The following is a 24129-nucleotide window of genomic DNA, read 5'->3' on the forward strand; positions in this document are numbered from 1 at the left end:
AAAATGTCATCATCCACTAAAGACAGAATTTAATTAAGCATTGGGAGAATGAAATTGCTTACTTGTGGCAAAAGGCCAACATTCTCTTTTGCAAGTATCGAATTAACATTGACTAACACCGTGCTCAGGAATAATATTCGACATTAAGAGTTTATTCCATAAAAAAAATATCATAGTTCAAGACAAAACTCCGCCTCATCTAACCTTGCAAAGTGCTTCTTAATTCTTTCATACCAACACAGTAGATATTTAATTGTTTCCAATCGTGCAATTTACAGAATCATCAATGCCCTTCATTCTCCTACAAAACAAGGGCCTATGATGGCAAGCACAGGTAACGCATTTAAATGAAAGCGTATTAAACTATTCCTATAGAATTCAGAGGGAAATGTGGTCATGAAGACCGGAGGAGCGCCTCTAATCCTGTGTATCACTGCAAATTCTCTAAGCAGCGAAGACTCGGTTTCCCGTTTGTTGATGGCAGAGTTAAATGTAAAGTCCCCTCCTCCCCTTCCCAGCCAGCTGACGCTCCCCCTGACCCCACCCCCTTCTTTCTCCTCCTTTCCTTTTTCTCCCCAGATGAGGTTGCTAGACAAGTCCAGTCTATATATGATATGATATGGCATTTGTAACGCGCCTATACAAAAGTGTTTCAAGCAAACACCTCATCAAAACAGGTTTATCCCTGTTCCTCTAAAACCATTAAGGACCACATTGATACCCTCGCTATGGCCCATGCCGATTTCTATAACCATTCCTTTGCCTCCCGATTCCTGTGCACCCTCTCCTCAAGAAACCTACAGCTGACCACTCCTGTCCAGCTAACTATCGCCCAATTAACATTACTCCCTTTTTTGGGGAAGCTCCTGGAAAAGCTGGCCATCTCGCAGAATAATCTTCATACCGACTCTGTTGGCCCTCTCCATGACCACCAATCTGGGTTCAGAGCTGCCAGAAGCACGGAAACTGCTCTCCTGTACATCTATGTAGACCTTCTCTCCAACCTTGACTCTAACATTCCCTCTGGCCTCATCCTACTTGATCTCTCCTCTGCTTTCGACACAGTCAACCATACCATCCTGCTCAATCATCTCCGTGACAACCTTGGTATCACCGATCAGACTCTGGCCTGGCTGACTCTTTCTTTTCTGATCGACCTTCCCAGGTCCTTTCTTTCCTCTACCTCCCACTCTACCTGCGATGTTCCCCAGGGATCTAACCTCTCGCCCTGGCTTTTCAACCAATACCTAGCTACTCTTGCCTACTGCATTTTCATTTTCTGTTCAAACTTCCAGTGCTATGCTGATGGCACCCAACGCATTTTCAGGCTTCCCTCAGACACCTCCTATTCTTCCCTCATCTCAAAATTGGTGTGCCGCCAACGATCTCTGTCTAAATGCCAACAAGACGAGGATACTCCTCATTGGTACACCTTCACCATCCTTTTCCCTCACACTCTGGCCGGCCTCCCTTGCCCCTCCTCCTAACCCTACCTGCGAGGCGGCTAAAAATCTCGGGGTCATCTTTGACTCAACTCTTTCCTTCTCCGCACACATCTCTGACGTCTCTAAAAAGTCAATCTTCCTACTGCACCTCCTTAGAGGCCCTCTTCCTTTGCTCTCCTTCCACCAGAAGTTCACTGTCTCCCAAGCTCTGGTTCTCTCTAGGTTGGACTACTGTAACAGCCTCTTTCTAAATCGTCCTGCCTCCACTCTCCGCCCTTTACAACTAATCCAGAACAGGACTGCGAAACTTGTCCTTGGCCTTAAGCCCTGGGATCATATCTCTCCAGATCGGAAATCCCTTCATTGGCTCCCAGTGGACGCAAGGATTAAATTAAAAACCCTCAGTATTTTCCAAATGTTTTCTGGGGTCTGGGTCCAAAATACCTTAAACTATCCCTTCGTAAATACCTCCCCTCTCGAGCCATTCGCTCCTCTACTTCCAACTCCCTCAGGGTCAGTCGTTTTTCAAAGGAACGAGCTGAGCGCAGATCTCTGTCTTTGGCGGGCGCCTCGCTTTGGAACAGCCTCCCAGCCACCTTGAAACTTGAGGAGATCCATCTCCGGTTCCGGAAGCACCTCAAGACCATCCTCTTTGCTTCTGCCTTTGCCCCTCTCCTCCCCTGTTGACCTACTTTTTCTCTCGTCACCATGCTCCTGGCCACCCTTTGTCCTTTGGGCCCAGGTACCTGCTCACCCTCCTGCTGCCTCCGAGCCACCCCTTGCACTGGGATCTGTACCCATACAGTCCCCCATTTTTCTCCTGCACTATACCCTATCTGACAATTCACGCACTTGCCTCTGCCTGTATTTATTGAATACATTTTTTAATTGCACTTTTATTTATTCTGTTCTATCCTTTGTGCCGCACTTTCCGCTTCTCCCCCTTCCTCGCACTTTCCCCCTTTTCCGTTTCCATGCACTTGTGCATTGTTAATGTCACTGGGCCTAGTAAGACCGCTGTTTTTATTCTCCCTTGTTCCCTTCCCTTTGCTTGGTCGCACTCTGAAAACACTTGCGTGATATAAATAAAATATATCAGTCTTTTTTCTTTGCAAAATGGGGAGTAGCAAGTAACTTTCGTTACTGGATCCAATTAGCTGGAGATCAGACATCCCTTCCCTTATGAGGTATTCTACTTAGATAATTGATCAGTCACTAAATGCAGCAGATAGGTCCATGAATTCAGCACTTTAAGACACACACTAAAAGAAATTGCATCATATGGTCACCTAGGTATAGAGATTGTCACAAAATTCACGCTTGACAGAATGCATAATGTTAAGAATATTTGACTAGCCACATAAAAGCGAACTCCTTTTTCCATGTCAAGCTAATAGACATAATAGATATAAATTCATCTTTAAAAGGGAACTTTATTGCGTTACTTTAATTTTCCTAGAAGTGGACACAGATTTGATCAGTGACTGGTCCTGTGTGGTGTCTTTCATTTGGAAAGGTCCCATCACAGTCCCAATTGACTAAACATTTCACACATGAGAAAGGTGCTTGTAATCAAAGAATGTGTTACAAACATAATAGCCACTCATTTGATAAGATGCTGCTTACCATCTGCATTTAATCCCATTTATGATCAGTTTGAAGGTGAGCAGGTCCCTTCAGCAAGGGCTTTAGGATGGGTCTGCGGCCATTAAATAAACTGATGCCCATTATCAGGGCATTGCTCGGAACAGCCCCAGGTGGGAAGCATTTGCTGTCTGGGAAGCCAGTAGGATGAGCAGTGGGACACTTTTTCCCTAACTTCAGAGTCCTCTTGACAGCTCTTGCAGTGGCAGTACCTGTCAAAAAAAGCCCCCCCCTGCCCCCCGACTGCTCCAAAATGTTCCCAATCTTTCTACAGTGAAGCCTGTATAGGGCAATCTTCTCCCTTACTCCTCCTCCCCACTGGTATTCTACACACCACACCATTCAAAAAGAATTGGGAGTCAAAATGTAACTACTGCTGAGTTGGCCTGGTATTAACAAAAAGGTGCTAGAATCTATTACTAAATTCTGTAGGTGGTAGGACTTCTTAAAAGACAGTATCCTACTGCCTAAACATGGATAGTTGATGTTGTACCTGGATCACAAGTAAATGAGGCAGCAAAAAGGAACGACTCTGGGCCCCGGTAGGTACAAAAGGAAGTTACTTTACTGATTCCAGATTACAGTTGTTGTGGCCTGAGTAAGGACCACGCGCAGTCGTTATGGTGTAGTTAAGGGTATTTATTTCTTTCTCACACAAAGTAACAGCATCCAGACCGGTTGATGTTTTGATCAAGTTACATACATCTAGTCACAGCTGGAAACCACTGTGGTATTGCATAGGTAGTTCAGTCTGCGGCAAAGTTCTTAATATCAAGGAGAGCGCGGGCTGCCGTGTTGCTTGCTGGCTCGCTGCACTACGAATGCCCTAGCGGGAAGTCTGCGCTTCTGATCTCACGTCGGGACCACGCGTGGGCCTTCCTGTAAGTCCTTTACTCTAGATACCTCCTTTTGTTGGAAAGCTTGAGTTACTCCATCACGTAGTCAGTGTATCTTCCTGGTCTTCTTTCTCTTTGCAGACAACTGCTCCCTGCATTCTCTTCTTGCGGTGTTGCGCTCCTTTCTGTGGATCTCTCTTGTCGCACACCGCTCCTCTTTGGACTGGCTTCCCCTTGTGATAGTGTCCATTCGTCCGGCTCCACTCCATGTTAAGGTGGCTCTCTTGTTGTCAACTGCTCCTTGGCTGAGCTTTTCTCTTCGGCTCTCTGCTCTGGGATTGTGGGGCTGAGTGTTTCCACTGCCCCCTTTTCGTATATCGCCACTCTTTCCAGATGCCATCGCCTATCATCTTGGGTGCTCACATTTGTCCCTCGCTGCACCACTCTCACCGGTCTCCTACACTTGGAACCTGTCACACGGTCTACAAGTGGCATTTTAATGTTTTTCAAGTCACCTTCTCGAACCGAGTTTTGTTGAGGCCTTCTTCTTTTGTCACTATATCTTTTCATGTTCCCTTTGCTTTTCTTCACTCGCCAAACCAATTCCTCCATGTCAACCATTTCGTCCTCCCTTATATTTGCCAATCATGGCGGAACCAGCATGAATGCTGCCCTGCATCCTCTGAGGAGGTCGAACGGGTGAGACATTAGTGACCCCATTGGGGGTAAGATGATGGGCAACCACTGCTTCCTTGACTGTGCTATGCGGATCGAGCACAGCTGCGGTAACTAACTGCAGGGCCCCCTTGATAAATCTGTTGGTGCATTCAACCGACCCATTTGCTTGTGGATGATATAAGGATGCATTAATCTGCTGAATATGGTTTTCCTTCATGAACCTTTCCATTTTTCTGGATACGAGTTGAACTCTGTAGTCGGTGACCAGTTCTTTTGGCAACCCTTCGATTTAAAAAATGTTCTTGAGAAACTGTACCACGGTAGATGCGGTTATGTTGGATACAAACTTGACTTTCTACCCATTTGGATAAACAATCCACTAGCACTATGCCATACTTGTGTTCATGTTCCATTAGGGCGAGCAAGCCTATGAATCTGGGCCCAGTTTTTGCCACACCCCTTCAGGCACTTCTGTTGGGTGTGGTGGCGCTTGTCAAATCTTCAGTCGCTTGTCGCCATTTACGCATTCGTGACATCTCTCCATCATTGTCTGTATTTCCAAATCCATTCCTGGCCAATAATATGATTCCCTCACTCTCCTTCTCGTCATGTTTCCGAGATGACCAGCGTGAGCCCTACATATGATGGTTCTCCTTATTGCTACTGGTGGGATGACTTGATCACCTCTCATGAGCATCCCTTTGTATTCGAAGATCTCATCAGCTACTTTCCAATAAGGGTGAAGCCCTTCTGTGCTGGATTTCTCATCAGGCCACCCCTTCCTGACCCATTCCGTGATTTTGTTGTTCTGACATCCTTAGCTGCTGCTTCTTTCCAGTGTCCCTCACTCATTTTCGAGGAATTCTCGGCTCCTTATCAGTGAGTGATGCAACCACACATTTATCTAGTAGAAAGCTGGCATCTGTGTCTTTACGCACCTGCAGTCTGGACATACAATTCGCTTGGGCATTCTTCTACCCTGCTATGTGCTGTATTTCGCATGTGTATTCTTGCAGCTCCGCTGCCATACGAGCAGGCCGGGGTTCGGTGGGGTGGGGCGATCGAGTCCCTCCTGGTCTCAGTAGGTGCTCTAGGGGTTTTTGGTTTGTTACAAGTAGAAAGTTTGTGACCGAGACGTATGTGCGAAAGTAATCTACTGCCCACGCAACCATCTATTTTTCTATGGTGGAATAGTTTTTCTCTGCTTGCAACAGTGCTTTAGATGCAAACACAACAATGTGCTCTTCATTCCCTTTCTTTTGTGGGAGCGTCGCTCCTATTCCATACACGCATCAGTGGTGATCATGGTTTTCCATTAGGGTTGAATGGTTGCAGGCACAGAGCATGCACAATGCCCTCTCGGACTTTCTCGAAAGACTTGGATTGTTCTACGTTCCAATGGTACTCTGCACCTTTCTTGAGCAATTCTCTCATGTGGCGGTAGTCTCTGCAGAATTTGGCACAAATTTTCCTTAATATTTGGATAGTCCCAGGAACGATCTCAGCTATTCTTTATTATTCAGGGGATGCTTGCAGTAGATCTTTCTTTGGGCCGATGCCTGCCTTGGATATGGTATAGCTGAAGTACTCTACTTCAGCAACCTGTAGCACGCACTTATTATAGCGCAGCCACAACCCTGCTTCGTGTAACTTTGCTAACACCTTACCAGGAGCCATATCATGTGTTTCTTGGTCCTCTGCATTAATTAAAATGTTGTCTTGGAAGTAGGAAACATTACCAATATTTTTCAACAGGGAGTCCATCATGCATTGGAATGCAGAGGCCGCCGAGGACAACCCGAAAGGCATGCTGGTTAACTGATACGTTCCAAAAGGGGTTATGAAAGCGGTGAGAGGTCTATACTCCTGATGCAAGTTGATCTGGAGGTAGGCGTCTCTCATATCTAACTTTGAAAATACCTTTGCCTCCTTCATCAGCAAAATCAGTTCATTTATACTCAGTAAGGGATAACTATCCGCCACCACCTCAAGATTTAGACTGCGAAGATCGATGCAGATGTGTAGGTTCCCAGTGTTCAGTTTCTTTATAAGCACTACTGGGCTGAGCCATTCTGATGATTTAACCGTCACCATCGTCCTTTCATCTGGGATCTCGTCGAGTTTCTCCTGCAGTGCGACTCCCACTGTCGCCGGCACCGGTTTCACTCTGTGCTTGACTGGCACAGCTCCTTGTTTTAACTTTATTTTGTCTACATAGTTCTTGAGTCTGCCGGGCATGTCTGAAAATAGTTCTGGAAACTCTTCCTTGGTGATTGATGTCAAAAACTTTTGTTTATGGACAGGACGTGTCCCTCCACACTGGGGTCCAACCCAATTTGCAATTTAGACTGGTCATCCCAGCCTAATACCGGTGGCCCGTTTTCTGCAAAGTACACTTTGGTTTTGTAACTCTTCCTTGAACTGCACTGTCGCCCTCATGTATCGTAGGAGATTCACACTGGCACCTCCAAAGACACTGGGATTGAGGTTTGTCTTGTACGCTTCCACTTTTCCCACCATGCTTTAGTACAGGTTCAAAGTATTGCAAGGTCTGAACCTGAATCCGCCATCACCCTCGTTTCGTGACAGTCCACTTTAATGGTGCAATGGGGCTTTTCCCTCTGAGTTGCGAGGCTGTTAACCATGAGAACTGTGGTGCATTCTTCTTCATCAGAGTATACCTTGTCTCTGCCCTTTTCACTCTGAATTGCTTTCACAGCCTTTCTCCCTTTCCAGGTGCACACCGATGCAAAATGTCCATACCTTCTACATTTCAAGGATTCTTTATTCCTTGCTGGGCATTCTCTGCTGTTTGCTAGGTGACTAGGGCTGGCCCACCTGTGGCACTTCGGTGATTCTCATCTCCCTAATGTGTCATTTTTGGCATTGCGTTGCCTCCTTTCTTTTCTGCTTCTGGACTGTTCCCACTGAACCTTCGGTGACTGCGAACTCGACTCCTTGCGCCTGCAGAACGTCTCCTCTAATGCTCTCGCATTTTGGGCCGCTTTGTCCAGTTGTAGCTCCTTCTCAAGGATAAACTTATCTTGTACTTTTCGGTTATTCGTGTGCACAATGAGCATGTTACAGATTCTTTCTTCCGACATTGCTCCAAACGCGCACAATGCCGCCAACTCTCTCAACTTGACCACGTAATCGTCGACAGGTTCTGCAGGTTGCTGTTTTCTGTCATAGAACCTGATCCGGTGTAGAACGACATTTTCTTTGCAGGAAAACCTCTTGGCATCTCTTCGCTTTGCTTCTTGATAAGCATCATCACTTCTCCCATCTGGGCTTCCAGATTAAGGCCTGCAAACGTTCTTTGTCCTTCTACCCCCGGCGCATTCAGCAACATGGCCTTCTTACGTGCTTCTGGGTAGCCTGTTCCACCCACCGCCTCCAAGTACGTTAGAAACAAATGTTCCCTCTGGAGCCATGTAATGGCTGGCTTGCCTGGGACTTGTAGGAACGCCTGAAGTGGCGTTGTTTGTTTGCATCGTGGAGTATGTGTGTTACTCTTGGACCCTCAGCGCCAATTATGTTGTGGCCTGAGTAAGGACCATGTGCAGTCGTGGGGTTGAAGTTAAGGGTATTTCTTTCTTTCTCACACAAAGTAACAGCATCCAGACTGTTGATGGTTTGATAAAGTTGCATGCATATATATATATCTAGTCCCAGCTGGAAATCACTGTGGCTGGGCTACCACGTATCTTGCAGGCTCGCCACACTCCGAATGCCCTAGCGGGAAGTCTGTGCATCTGATCTTGCATCGGGACCATGCACCATGTCCTTTACTCTACAGCAGTTAATGAAGGATAGGTAGGAGAGCAGGATGAATGAATCCTTCTAGTTACTTCTCCCATCATTTAGTCCCCAACAGAGGCGTTACTAGGGGGGGGGGGTTAAGAGGGCTATAGCCCCTGGTCTCTTGATTGTAGCCCCAGATAGAATCTCAGGAGCTACAACCAAAACGCTAGCTAGCCCCCAGTCCCAACAGTTCTGACATTAGCGTAGCCCCGGGTCTTTTCCAGACCTAGCAACCAACACCCCTGGTCCCCAACGACCCTGGAACGCAGAGGGTCCCGGATTACACATTCTAAATGGCTTTCTACAACACTGGAATGCTCGTGCACTCGAGCAGACTCAGGCTTAGTACACAAGATACAACAATTGATAAATATGATATACTCCAAATCTCGCCAAAATTGAGACAACTCGGAGATACCCATAATTATGTGGGCGTGGCCAACTCGGCTACAGCCATCTTCGTGGGGGCGTGGCCATTCTTATCGGTCATCCACATTGCAGGCTCCCCCTTTTCTTTTGAAAGGGTGGCGGGAGGTAGCTAGGTGGTGCGGTCAAGGGGGGAGTACAGTTCCTGAGAAAGGAGTACTGTAGAAGCCTTGGGATAAACTTTACTAAACACTATCCGAATTAAAACAAAAACCCTCCTGGTAGTAGAATCAGTCATTAGAAGACGCAGCGCTTGATCGCTCACCGTTACAGGAGGATCCACGTCCAGCTCTTCCATTTTTCTTTGACTCCTTCCCAATGCCTTACTGTCACTTCCCCCACGCTAGCTCTATAATTGTTCTCAAACTCCCGCTTGCTTCTCCCGGTGTCTGCTGGGGAGCAATGAGATTCAATTAGAGCAACGGACCTAGAAACGTATCCAACTCACGTGATGTGCACGCTATGTTCTACGTACTGACTAGGTCTAGAACGTACTGGTGCTACGGAATCTGTAAAGTACCTACAGCCACTGATAACAACACATAAACTAAACTGTAGTAGTATTGGTAGGCAGAACCAGGTGAAATCGGAGCTGGTCGGACCCCCGTCAACTAACTTCCCTGGGGAATTTGCGTTGAAGCAGGCTATTCCGGGGCTTGTGGTCCTCTGCGGACGTCAATGGGGTTATGAACATGGGCGTGGAAGGGCCGTCTGCTTAGGTTTATGATAAGACATGGAATGTGGTGACCACTGACCATTCAAATATTGGGCAATCGCTACAGAAACTCTGGACAAACACAATGGGTCATATTTGCATATTTATGGAAGAAGCTATCAAGACAGAATTACATCTAATTGCATAAAATGAAGCAAATATGCACATGGCAGCTTATTTCATGTTTACTGAAAAGTTCAACAACATTTTAGAACTATGATAGAAGCATTTTTATGGTGCAAAGTCTAAGAGTCAAGAACTGGTCATTTTTTTAACTTGAGGCATGCAAATATTTCCCATTATAGTTTGGGAGCAACTGAGTGTAGCGAGGGAGCATGAAACCCCCAAGGGAAGCTCTCCACTCCCACACAAGATTATTCTTTTTTTTAAGATGGATAAAAGTGGTGCATTTTACAATATTTTTTACAATTGATTCTAATGGGTAACAGATGGAAACATCAAATAGATTGCAGGTCATTAACAGTACACAAGGAGGACTTTTTCCAGTGCATTTGCATGATGTCTGTGCCCACAATATTTTATGTTATTGGATGCTTTTATGTTGCACCAAATCACCACAGCAGTAGTTTCAGAGCAGCTATGCTTGCTGTAGAGTGGCGTTAAGAGTTATGCAGACAGCCTGCTGGAGGAAAGAAAATGAACAAGGGTATGATAAGGGTGTTGGAAAGAAGGGAAGGAGGGATGTAATGGGAAAGAATGATTGGATAACCAGGGCTTAATTCGTAGGGGTGTTTGCCAGTACTCTGCCCTGGTACTTATTTTGGAACCCCGCACTTATTGTCACAGACTCGGATTGATTATGAAGTAATGATAGCCAGAGCATCCATCAACCCCAATGAGTAGGTGCAAGCTGTAATTTAACCCCAAATGTGTTGACACGGTGAGGAGCAGCTGTGGGTGGTGGCAGCAATGGTGGGGAAACTGCCTGCCCGAAGTGTCACAAGCATACATTCCAACATTCAGGCGCACCTGGGAGGGAGATTTCCTCAGGGAAATCGGGAGTCGTACATTTCTGCGTAGGACTGCATTAGGGCTACAGTTATTTTAAATAGGGAGGGTTGGCATGTATGTACAAGCATTCTAGAAAATATGCACTGTGTATAGCCTACTGCTAATATTCATTACTCCTAGTTCTACTCTTCTACTTCCCAGTACTGTCCCTTGGAGGCCCCACCTTTTGCTCAGGAACCCCTTTGACAGTTTCCCTCCTGTTGGCCCCACAAGTGTTTAATAAACATAACCTCCCTATTACCCATGATCCTTTAGTTGTCTACTCGGCCAAGTCATGGGGCCCTTCCCATACCGGGGAGCAGCTCTACTGAGACGAGGATGAGCTGGACTAGGAGTAGTGAAGATTACTTGCAAGTAATCTGATCATTACCTCCACGTTCTTCGTCCTCTTCTCAGTACTTACCTTTTTGTTTTACCAAAGCTGACTTAATAAGAAGGGCCTATGACAAACACTCTCGGCGCCAAATAGTTTGTGTTGCCACCACCACCATCTTTATTGTGCATAGGATCGCATCAAAAAGAGATTTAGTGAGTGCCAGATTGCAATGCCCCCAGACCAAAAGAAGTGGACCTGGGACACCCAGATTTAATTTGGAGTGCTTAATAGTTGTGTAGGGACTAGCCCAAGTGGACGCATTACATATCTCCTATACGGACATTGTATGTACGTTGGTCCACTTGTTGATCTAACCTTCGCCGCGAGAGGATAGCTGATGGGCAACGTGTTTGCCTTGGAAGCAAAACAATGCAGGGCAACACAGATTCGAATCCCGGTCCTGTGCTTAGAGACTGGTCTCCGGTTTGAAGCGCATTATAAACGTTTTTAAGCGCATTATATAAGATGAATTAATTAATCACTGTGATCCAATTGCTGATGGCCGTAGTGCATGCCTCCTTACCAGCACCTCCCACCCCAAATGTCACTAACAAATGATCTGCTTTCCTGATGGACTCAGCATGGTCAGATATTCAACAAGTGCGTGTTTAACATTAGACAGTACCAGGCCCTGTCCTCAGGGGAGCCTGGATCCTGAAAAAATGGTAACAATATCTCCTGAGATCTGTGAAACTTGGAGGTCACCTTGGGATCAAAGGGCATGTCACTCCTCAAAATGAGCACCTTATCTTGTACTTTGAAGAATGGAGGTCTACATAGTATAGCGCCAATCTCCGGTTTGAATTAATGGCAATCAAAAAGTAAGTTTTAGACTTTTGACGAGGACCATGGCCTCTGAAATGTTTCTATGATATCCTCTGCCAGCATCTTCTCCACCTCCTGAATGATTACTTCCCTTTGGGTTTCTGGGATCTGGTAGGGTCTGATACACACCTTTCACCCTCCACGGCTCGTGATGAAAAACATCAGGAAATTAGATCAGGAGATCATGTTGTTGTTGGACAGGGAGGTCATTAAGGACTAGGTCTAAACAATCATCTTCCTCGGTTAACAAACTAGCCACTACCACAGATGTTGACTTTATTGGGTCTTGTCCCCACTCCTTAAGGAGGTTGATGTGGTATACTTGCACTTTTAACCTTCGTTCTGGTTGCGAGACCCAGTAGTTATGTGGCCCGGTTTGCTCTAGGATCTCATAGGGACCGTCCCAAAGGGACAACATGTTGGTTTCTGACGTGGGGAGTAGGACAAGGACTTTTTGCCCTCTGAGAGGGAACTAGGAGTTGCCTTTTTTCATAATAACTATTTTGTTTTTCTTTGGGCTTGGCTAAATTGGAGTTCACTATATCTCTTACCAGCGCCTTGTTTTCCTTGATTTATTGCGCAGTTTGAGGTAATGGCAAAATAGATTCCTCCCTCTCTTTCCACGTTTTTATAAGCATGTCTAGGACGTTTCTGGGATCTCTCCCGTATAGGAGTTCAAAGGGAGAGCTCTGGAGAGCTTTTCTTATAGCAAACAAGGCCCAGTGTACCATCATGTCCCAATTCTTCTTATCTGCCTCAACCACTTTCTTTAGAATTCCTTTTAGGGTTTGGTTAAATCATTCAATGGGGCCGGCAGTCTGTGGGTGATAAACAGATGTCCTAAGGGTCTTAATTTGAAGGACTTCCTTCACCTCAGCCATGGCTTTAATCATTAAACTTGTGCCTTGGTCGGTAAGGATTTTTTTGGGTAAGCCAACCCATGACAAGAAAGGGATTACATGTTTCAATATTTGCTGGGTGATATTGCTTCTCATAGGGAAAGTCTCAGGATAGTAAGTGGCATAATCTAAGATGACTAGTATATACCGGTTTCCGAATTTGGAAGGCTCCAAGGGATCTATTATGTCCATCCCTATTCTTGACAATGGTACATCTATAATGGGTAAGGGTTGTAACGGAACTGGCAAAGGTTTTTGGGGATCAGTCTGACAGAAGGGACATTTGGTGACATCGTTTTAATATCAGAAAAAATACCCGGCCAATAGAACCTGTCAATCATTTGACTCTGGGTCTTAGATGGTCCGAGATGTCCAGCAGTTAGATGGGCATGGGCAATCTCATGAACCACCCTCCGGTGACTTGTGGGAACTACTATTTAGGACCGGCCACCCCATCACTAGTAACATCCCCCCAATACAACAACAGAAACACTGACCCTCTTTTCCACTTGTGGTATTACCTTGAGGAAGGCCTCAGATAAGATGGGGTGATTCCTTGGCGCATAAGCAAGGTCTGGCATGATTTCAGTTTCATCTTGGTCAATGTGGGGTTTGGGCACGTTGGTGCTGGTAGATGGTAATAGATCTGCCACCCCAAATCTTTTGTATATCTGTCCATTTCATCTTGTTCACGCACCTCCTCTATATTGGGGAACACTGCTCTTTCCAATAAACCTTAGGCCACCTTGTCCTCTATCTTAATTCAGTAAGACAGCTTCCCATTGTTTTGCATTAACATTTTTACATCTCCCCTATAATTGGTGTCAACTATTCCTGCCAATACATCCAACCCATACCTCCATGCTAACCCAGACTTGGATTTTAGGCAAATGCATGTGTCTTCTGGTGGAGTCAATACTATGCCGATTGGAATTAGCTGTCTCTACTCTGGCTCTAGGGTCAGTTCTTGGCTACTACAAAGGTCAAAGCCAATAGACTCTTGGATAGCTACAGTTTGGGTGGAGGCTTTAGCAGAGAGTTTGGTATAGTTTAGGGTCCCCTGATTTGTGTCAATCAGATCAAATCCCACTCCTGACATCCTATGTGAGAGTGTAGGAGTAAGATACGGACACAAGGGTGGCATGTTGATTGAAAAAGACATGTATCAATAACAAAAGCAGGGGGGCAGGTTTTGAGGAAATCCAAACTAGCCCTACCTCTAAGAGGGGTTTCCCCGCCTCAACAAAACTAGCTAATGAGACTGTCTGTGTGGGAATGTCCAAAGTAAAGTTCACCGTCCTGTGTCCAAATCCTAACCTATCCCTGACAAGCTAAACTTAACAAAAGGTGAAAAGGAAAATGTCTCTCTGACTGCCGGCCTGCAGACCGACTTTGTAGCTCAAAATCAAAAGTTCCAAAAAATGTGTATTAAAGCAAGTAAACATTCCACACGACTCTAGGGGTTAATTCCCTTTCCCCTGAGTCTTTCCACTTTATCCAAGATTTGATCTGTATCTTTAATGACCAATATGCCCTGCAACAAGGAAGAATGGCCTGGACACCTTTTCCAAGCCGTCTTGAAGGTCCCAGACCCAAAATGGGCAGACTCGTCTCCCAGTTACTGCAACAAGGATAGCCTGGATTTATCTCCCAAGCTGTGTTGTGGGTCCCTGACCCTTTTCCCAGTAACGCCTACTTAGCCCACTCTCCTGCCAAGTAGGGTACTCAACGTTCTTAGATTCATAGTTCTCTCCCTCTGTCTTCACATCCACCAACAGCCTTGGTTTACTCACCTGCCAAGGTCTCTGAGTGACACTTGCATATGTAAAGTTCGTATTGCTCTTTATTACTGATTGTGGTGTGTTTCCCCAGTGTGAGTCCCAGACCCCTGTCATGTGGTTACTCTCCCAGTTCTCTTGAGCTCATCTTTCTTCAAACCACGGCCTTGGTTTACTCCCCTGCCAAGGTCTGTGAGTATCCTCTATGTATGCATAGTTTGTATTCCCCTTTATCACTAGTTGGGGTATGTCTTCCTGATATGGGTCCTAGACCCCTTCACTTGATTGTTCACAACATTCTCTTTGGTTGATCTCTCTTTGATCCACAGCCCTGGTTTACTCTCCTGCCAAGGTCTGTGCATGTCACTAGTATCTGCAAGGTTGGTACTCCCCTTTATTATTGGTTGGGTATTTCTTCTTGATGTGGGCCCCAGACCCCTTTCACTATTTCACTGCCCCATGGGTATTCCTTCTGTCCTTCACTGTGTTCTTCAAGCACTCTCTGGGTCTTTCCAACCCTGGGATTATCCACCCATGTACCTGTAAGGTCTTCGCCAGTGCCCTGCGGTTGTTCGCGAGTCTTCCCGACGCTGCTGTAGCTTTCCTGTCTCAACGGGACCTTCCCCTGTCTTCCGTGCATCTCAGCTGCAGTTTGTTGGCAGTTTGGAGGCACTCCAGCAGCTTTGGTCACCGGCGGATGTTTGCCCTCTCTTCTGGTCTGCTTTCCGCATCGCAGGCCCTCTGCGAGTGTGCTTCCCTCCTGGGCACCATCTGCCTCTCTGTTCTGCAATCCTGTGCATACCTGGGTACTATCTCGTCTCTAGCTGAGCCGATAACAAAGACGCCATCTTTCTTTTCCATTGCTACCTTTTGAATGACAGCTGCCCAATAAGATTACTCAAAAGGCTAGAGCATACACATTCGTTATTGTCAGTGGTCTTCATTGCTCGTACCCTCTTCCTCGTCCCAGTAGTGCTTGCCTGAGATTACTACAATAATGTGATGTCCCAGCCCTCTGTCCTGCAGGAATTTAAGATGAGCCCACTAACCCCTCTCCAACCGCCCCATCAGAGGAGATGTGAAACTCGCTTCTGACTTGACAGCTCAGGGGGGAAAGGGGAATTGGATAACAAAATCTCCGCTCCTACACTATAGTTCTTCTCATATCTCTGGAATTCTTTTGGCTGTACTCTTCTGGCGCAAATCTACAAATAAACACACTACATGTTAGATTTGTTGCTGTTCTTCCCAGGTCTTTTTTTGACCCTCTGTACTTTTGCTCCCCTGCTAATTACCTGATTGCCTTCCTATAACTCTGGAAGGCTGACTTTAGTACTCCAGGAACACATTCTCTAAAGTCTTATAAATCTTCATGTACTTAGTTTTTTCCCCACTCTCTTGAAAAGTTACAAAAAACCTTTTCTTTTAGTTTCTTGTCCTCTGCTTCTGACCTTTGTGTCTTGATCAAATCTCTCAGAGTCTATTGTCTGTCTCTCTTCTTACTGATGATCTTACTTCTTAGTTTAAACTTCCTTTTACTCTTGACCACTTGTGATTTTCAACTTATTTCGCTGTAGTACTTTTCACTACAATTTCTGAAAAATGTGTGTCTTGTTGAGCTTCAGAGCTAGCTTGTAACTACTTGAGTACTTGTATTTTGTTTATTTGTAAAGCGCTTATACACAATTGAAGTGCCTCAAAGCGGGAAGGGAACAGGAGGATAGCCACATCATTCTTATGCTTTGAAAATTCCAGATGATCTAACAGCAATAACTAACATACCAAGCCAGGGCATTTCTACTAGTATAAGTGCATGAACAAAGAGTGGGCGGAGAAGTGGGCCGGGGGGGTGAGGGACAAACAAGACAAAAAAGGTTGGTCATCAATGCGTCTATGCGTGCAGGCATAGCAAGATAGGGAGGGGGAAATAGGGGAGTACATGACAGACAAACATGCTGTCATGCATCAGCCCTGGAAATGCTGGCATAGGTGGAAATACACCTAATATGGAGGCCTTGGTTCCGTATTGACGGTCTATGCTACATCCAAGATGGCCACCGGTACGTATTTACATCCGCCTCATCAGCAAACCGATGCGTGGTATCGTCTTTGGACCTAGACGCTGCTATTCCCTGTTTCTGTTTCAGCGACTCGCTTGCTTTGCTGCTATAGTTCTCTGTATTCTCTTTTCTTTCTGTTTCCTGTATTCCAGCACATTCCGGATCTACTATTTCTTTTAAGGTAAACCTTTTGCGGGTATTCTTTTGTTTCCTTTAACACCGTAGTCTGTTTACTTTCTTTAAACAGTCTACTTCCGGTTTGTCTTTTCTTTGCTCTGCTAAACTTTACCTATGCTATTTTCTTCATTCTCAATTGTTCTTTAAGCTATTCTGTGTACCGCTACTTGTGTTTCCATCTTAGTAAAGTTAGTACTTCCCTTACTGCCTTCCGCTACTCCCTTACCTACCTTTCGGCTACTGTTTCCCTTGTATTACTCCTCTTCCTTACTGTTGAGGATCGTAAGCCTTATCCCATCACGTTCCTTGGTCTTCCCCTTTTCTGACCCACCTTCCTTCTGCTACTTTTTTCTGTTCGTGATTCATCTTGACTGCTTCACCCTCTTTTTCTGCCAACCGGAGTCTGTTTAGGTGTCTGTCGAGGAGTTAAAGTTTTCCAGTTACTCTTCAGCTTCCCGTTTCATCCACAATCCTGTTCGGGGTGTATTGCTACCCATCCTGTTCCGCTTGACCAGTTCTGAACTTTGTGAACAAACTTCATTTGAACATTTATCGAAAGAATATCTGTTGGATTTACACAAACAATTTATCTTCACCTGCAAGAAAAAGACTCATCTGCACTACACCGGGTTTTTTGGGTTTATCAGCCTTTTTCCCTGAATTGGGAGCTTGCTCTGGTCAAGGTGGCCACCGAGGGAACTCGCCCATACTTACACCAGAAAAAAAAGACAAGAAGAGCAAAGAACTAAGAAAGCCAAGGAAGAAGAAGGACTCTATAAACCCTGAAAGTTCATTGGAAGATGCAGGTGAGGAGGAGTTAAGGGAGGGTCACACAAGTCCTGACAGTATACAACGCCAAGAAAAACCAATGGCATCCTTGGAGCAGTTTCAAGAGCTATGTAATGCCATCCAAGGGCTTCGAGTCGAGATGCAGACTCTTCAAGCAGAGAACTTAACACTTCGACAACAGTAGCGGCAAGAGATGAAGGTAGAAATGACCTACCACCAATGCCGTTCTCTTTCGGCAAGTATGATGGAAGCCCCAGGTTGATGAACCATTTTTTGGACGCCTGCTCTGTGTATTTCTCCTTTAGGCCCAAGACTTTTGAAACAGGGAGATCACCAGTGGGTTTTATGATTTCTAATTTGGTCGGAAGTGCTTTGGTCTGGGCAACACCACTGGTTACTACCCAGGATCCATCAGTCAATGATTACGACCAGTTTATTCTCAATTTCAGGTCGTGTTTTGAACGACCAGAAGGGTGCTTCTCTATGTATGAAGCCTTGTTGGATGTCAAGCAAGGTAATCAAGACGTCCAGACATACATTACCCAGTTTCAAAGGCTTGCCACATCAGCAGGACGGCCAGACATGGCCCAACAGCCTATATTTTGCTGAAGCCTACACAATGACATCAAAGATGAACTTGCCAGAGTGGCAAAACCGAATACTTTTCAAGAGCTAGTGACCCTGGTGCTCCAGATTGAGTTCAGGTTACTGGAAAGGCGCCATGCACGTAGAAGAGGTCTGGGATACCCACTTGTGTACAATCCTCCCACTACTTTGAAGGAAAAGCCAGTGACTGAAGAACCTATGCAAATTGGTGGAACAAGGGAACCACTAACACCAGAGGAAAGGAAAAGAAGTCGTGAACTAAACATATGTGTGTACTGTGGATCTTCCAAGCATCAATTGCAAGATTGTCCCGAGATCCCTCAACGGCGTCAGGTAAACGCCACACCCTGTTTCTTTGCAAGGGAGATCTCGGGGAAAGCAGCTCAAACCCTTGCAATGTCACCCGAGCAAGTGATGAAGGAGTAGAAGACAACAGGCTGATGGCATTTCAGGTCTCTTTGTCTTATCGATCAGAAATCCCTTTACAAGTTCTCGCCATGTTGGACTGTGGAGCGGCAGGTAATTTTATGGATGTGACCTGGGCACAGGAAAACTACATTCTGCTCCAAGAAAAAAAAAGGCTGTACCAGTGGTGGGAGTTGCCCCGCTACCTTTTCGTAAGGATGTTTCCATTGTCTCAACTCGAAAAGTCAGCTTTAAAGGAGTATCTGGAGTCCAATCTCAAGAACGGTCTGATTCGAGAATCCAAATCATCAGGAGGGGCAACTTTGTTCTTTGTCTCCAAAAAGTCTCAAAGGAACTCCGCCCTTGTATCGATTACAGGGGTTTGAACAGTATCACTATTAGACACAGATATGCCATGCCCCTGATTCGAGATATCCTAGAGGCTGTAAGAGACTCGCAATTGTTCACTAAATTGGATCTAAGAGGCGTGTACCATTTGCTGAGAATAAAGAGTGGCAATGAGTGGAAGACCGCCTTTAGAACACCGTTGGGGGTTGTTCGAGTATTGTGTGATGCCCTTTGGTCTGGTCAATGCCCCAGCAGTGTTCCAAAGTTTCATCGACAAAGTATTTGCTGACATGTTATACATGTCAGTAGTGATGTATCTAGACCAGTGGTCTCCAACCAGTAGCTTGTGAGCTACTGGTAGCTCGCTGTAACGCTCACCTGACTCCCACGGGGGCGCTGGCCTGGTTCGCGCTGCTGTGACCTCGTCTAAGGTGATGCGCAGGGTTCGGTAGACGGACTGGACCGGGCCCCAGATCTGGCTTGTCTGACTCGCAGAAGTATCCTTCTGTAGGTGAGAATAGGGGGTTAACTGTCTGCGGGGTAATGCAATCGGCCTCCCACTTACCCCTCTCACCCTCCTCAAAACCCTTCTGTGCTTCCCCGTAGCGTCTCACCTTAGGGTCTGGAAGGACGAGCTCTCCATCCTGCTTCTGATGCAGGGGCGCGTTGGTATCCAGTTACGTCACTGGATTTTCGGATGGGTGAGAACCAAACTTGCTTGGCTTCCAGGTAAGTTTTTTCTATAAGTGGTTCCCCTTGTGTCCATGCATTAATGTTCTAATGCTAGTGTCTTTTTCCCCATAGGGGCTGGGGTACGGAATGCCGGGGAACAGGCACCGACCCGAGGTGAGCGGTGAAATCCTTGTGGAAATCAGGTAAGTCTTTAATGAGTGTTTTGGTAATGTCTTTTCATTCACTCATTAACGCTGATGTCTTTTTCCCCTTAGGGGCCGGGGTCCGAAAATGCCTGGATGCGGCGCGGACCCGAAATGAAAATGGAATGACCCAACAGGTAAGTCTTGACATGGAGTTTTAGCTTCCCTTTTCCCTTCTTTCTCTCACCTTTGTTCTTGTCTTTTTCTCCCTAGGTGCGGGGGTGCGACTGCGAATCAGGATGGTCGCTGCTGAACATGGAGGGGCCCTGTAAAGGTGAGTAGAATGCGGCCCTGCAGCGATCGATGCGATGTGCTTTTAAAAATAAATGTCTTCCTTTTCAGGATTGTCGGCGAAATGTCTCTGGGATGCAGATTTAGCAGGTGAGGCCTTTTCCTTCTTCTGTTCTCTTGTTCCCTTCCTTTGCAGGTGATTCAGGATGCTGGCAGGTGTGGCAGAAGTCAAGATGCAGGAGCAGACACGGTGAGCGTCCAGCTGCTAGATGCAGAACAACGCGAAGCACGTGTGGCTGATCGGGTGTGGTTTAAATAGCCTTGGAAGAAGTTCCTAGAATGTGTCCTTCCTCCAATCAGGTATGTATCCTTCCCCGACCACGCCCGGGTGGTAAATGAGTCCCACAGGTAAAGTAGTTCCTTTAAGGCCTCAAGGAGGCCGGGGTTCTGCAGCATGGTCTGCATCAGGTAAGTGCACCCAAACACTTTCATAATGAGCCTGGCACCTATGGCGCCAGGACTGACATTTTCTATGAGCCTGGCGCCAGAGGCGCCAGGACGCTGTCCAAAGGGCCCCTATAAGAGGTTGCTGGGACCTTCCCCGGGGACTTGATGTCCGCTTTCGGGGACACAGGGCCTGAGCCGGCTCCCCGGGAGCGGGCATCGTGACACTCGCCTGAGGCTTCCCAATAGCTTTTTGATCAGACACCAAAATGAGCCCTGTGTGTTTATTTTAGTGTCTGAAGTCCCTGGGACTTTTCCCCTGCCCCTCCCACTCCTCATCCTGTAAAGTAAACAGTCAAAAGCTGTGTGCACAGTGAGAGGAGGGGCTACATGTGGGCTTGAAGGGCTTGGGCAGCGTCCCAACATGGGGTTAACTATCAATAACAAAAGTAAATGGGAAATGTGTGTTGTGGCCATTGTCACCAAGAGCTGCAAATGATGGTGGATTAGAAAGGGCATGAGTGCATAAATCTGTGTAAAACAAAGCTTGGTCTGTGATTGTTTCAGTCTCACTGTGTTTCTTTAGATTTATTACAGCTAGCATTACTTTGCATGCTGGTAATTGTAGGCTTTCAATCAGAATGGGGGAAATAAAGATACAGCTGAAAACGCTTTCTCAGCACGCTTGTGTGTGCATAGTAAATTAAAAATCTGTGTGAGTCCCATCTTGCAAGAAAAAAGATACATCTCGCTTTGTGTGTTTATGGTAAAACTAAATTATTTTTTTATATTTCCAGATAGGTTTTAAAGCTCTCGTACCAAAACTGTTTAAAACCTAGGATGGAATATGGCGTGATAAGGAGGAGCCCACGTCTATGGATGTCCCAATTGAATTGAAGCGATAACTGCAATTTTACATTTAAGTAAACATGGAACACTACTAGATGCACTACATTCTGGTGCGTGTCCACTTACATGTGAAAAACTAAACATGAATGTAAAGTGACATGTCTAGCAATACCAGGACTTAAAAAACATGCAAGATGTTTTACGGAACGATAGTTGGAATTAAGTGTCCTTAAATTCTCTTTTACAGATGGTGCAGGTGTGAAGGGCACAGTGACTCCCATTGCTGAGTCTGTTGTGAGCAAGTTTAAAAACTGTCCTGAATGTATGTCTGCCATGTCGGGTGTGCAATCACTATGGCTAAAAAGGTATCTGCACTATCAGCCAATGTGATTGCCCGTCTCTGTGAATCTGACTTTTTCAGATGAACTTCCTGAAATCAAAACCTTGATCCCATCTGACAGCATCTGAGTGCTGTTACTCTTTCAAGCTTAACACCAGATCACTGAGCACTGGTGGATAGCATGCAGGTTAAGCCTCCACAATGAATGTCTCGATTAGTTTCCTACTTCTGATATGCTTAACAATTTTTAGGAAATAGCATCTAATAAAAAATAAAAAAAACATGTTTTTGAAGTTATTGATATATTAATATCACAGTAAATACATACAGTATTCCTTTTCTATATGAAAAGCAAATAAACGGCCCAAAAACATCCTGGTCGAAATTCTCATACTCATGGCAATCACAACCCTAGTAGCTTGCGCCTATTGGCCATTAACTACAAGTAGCTCTTGCCAACAAAAAGGTTGGAGACCCCGGATCGAGACGATATTCTAGTCTTTTCCACCACACTGAAGGCACATCATGTCCATGTTAGTGAGGTTCTACGTAGATTGAAGGAACATCAGTTGTACGCTAAACTGGAAAAATGCACGTTTGAAGCTTAAGAGGTTCCCTTCCTGGGGTTCATATTATCCGCCAAAGGAGTACGTATGGACCCAGAGAAGGTTAAGGCTATCACCCGATGGCGTGAACCATCATCAGTAAAAGAGGTGCAACGATTTCTTGGTCTGTCGCTTTTATCGCCGGTTCATCCCTAATTTCTCGGTTCTAGTACTGCCTCTCACCTCTTTGCTCAAGAAGGGGACAGTTTTCAAGTGGCATCCAGGCGCTCAAGCAGCCTTCTTACGACTCAAGGAGTTGTTCATTACAGCACCTGTGTTGATGCAGCCAGACCAATCCAAACATTTTGTTCTTGAGACGGATGCTTCGGAAGGGGCTTTAGGTGCTGTTCTACTACAGGAAGACCAAGAAGGGCAAGAACATCCTATCGCCTATTACTCATGTACCTTCTCTTCTAGTGAAATAAATTATTCTGTCCTAGAAAGGGAGTTATTGGCCATGAGAATGGCCTGTGAAGAGTGGAGGCATTTATTGCAAGGGGCCTCTCATAATTTCTTAATTCGCACAGATCATCAGAATCTAAAAGTGCTCCAACAAATGGAGTGTAGAAACTCCCGACATGCCAGATGGGCCTACTATTTCTTCAACTTCGTTTCAAGATCACATATATCCCTGGTACTCAGAATAGTGTGATGGATACTCTATCAAGGAGCTGGCCTGAAGAGATTAAAGTAACTGTGGGAATGGAGAAGGTACTTCCAGAACATCGGTTTCTTGCAGTTGTCAACACATTCCTCCGAGAGGTGCAAAACAATTTGAAGACCTGTACTCAGAAGGAGTTGATCTCACACAAACTACAGGAAATGAAAGGACTATAGTTTCATGGATCGGCCCTCTTTTTACCTACAGCTTCTCTTCAAGAAAAGGCTATGCGGTTTTGTCATGACCTGCCCTTAGCGGGTCATAAGGGACAAAAAGCAACGTACGACCTAGTGACCAGAAGTTTTTGTTGGCCATCAGTTCAATCCGATGTCATCGCCTATGTATCGTCCTGCCTAGTTTGTGCCACCGGGAAGGTTTCCCGTCAAAAACCTTTAGGTCTACTACAACAGTCAGAATTACCATCTCGTCCTTGGGAAAATGTATCCATGGATTTAATTGTGGATTTACCTCCATCTCATGGGAAGACCGCCATTTTAGTGACAATTGACTCCTAGACCAAATTGGCTCACTTTTCCTCTTTAACTGGTATACCTTCTGCTTCTGAAACTGCTGCTGTATTTCTATGCGACATTGTGAGATTATATGACATTCCCCGAACAGTGATCTCTGATCGTGGTACACAATTTACATCCAAGTTTTGGTCCTCCCTTTGTGATAAACTTGGCATTCAAAGGGCACTCTCCTCGGGTTATCACCCGCAATCCAATGGCCAAACTGAGAGGCTTAATGCTAATCTTGAGAAACATCTCAGTTGTTTTTGCAACAGAGAACAAGATGACTGGGCAACCCTCATACCGATGGCAGAATTTGCATATAACAACACCTTGCATACGGCTATTGGAATGAGCCCTTTCAAGTGCACGTATGGTTACCTTCCACATCACCTGCCCGGTATTCACCCATCTGACTCGAAGTCACTGGCGGTAGATGGACTGTTGTCTGATGTTACAAGTACAGGGGATAACACTAGCACAACACCAAAAAGGATACTCAGATGTAAAAGGATACAAGTTGAGTTCCCGTAGAGCTTCTCCCGACTGGTTATTCCGGGTGACTCCTCAGGAGAAGGTTTGATGAATGAAAACCTTCCAACCAATGCCACTCTCAGACTATTTGATCAACAGACACAGCCTGATAGAGAAATTAGTGGAAAGGTCCAGATATTGAATGGGTCCCACCAGTCTGTTGATAGAAATATACGTTTTAGTCTCTAGTCAAATTAACCTACTACTTATGCAATGATTAGATCAAAGATGCACT

The 24129-nt window shown here is 45.6% G+C and overlaps 1 protein-coding gene across 1 annotated transcript in view; it reads right to left on the bottom strand.

The window, feature by feature from the left end:
* Nucleotides 1-9278, bottom strand: part of NUP85 (nucleoporin 85) — a 977524-nt gene extending 968246 nt beyond the window's left edge. The window contains exon 1 of the mRNA XM_069654821.1: nucleotides 9099-9278. Coding sequence (XP_069510922.1) covers nucleotides 9099-9131 — 33 coding nt within the window. The 5' untranslated portion in view covers nucleotides 9132-9278. The remainder of the gene's footprint in view (nucleotides 1-9098) is intronic.
* Nucleotides 9279-24129: the final 14851 nt, after the last annotated feature.

Source organism: Ambystoma mexicanum, chromosome 3q (genome assembly GCF_040938575.1).
Source record: "Ambystoma mexicanum isolate Mex_15411 chromosome 3q, UKY_AmexF1_1, whole genome shotgun sequence".
NCBI lineage: Eukaryota > Metazoa > Chordata > Amphibia > Caudata > Ambystomatidae > Ambystoma > Ambystoma mexicanum.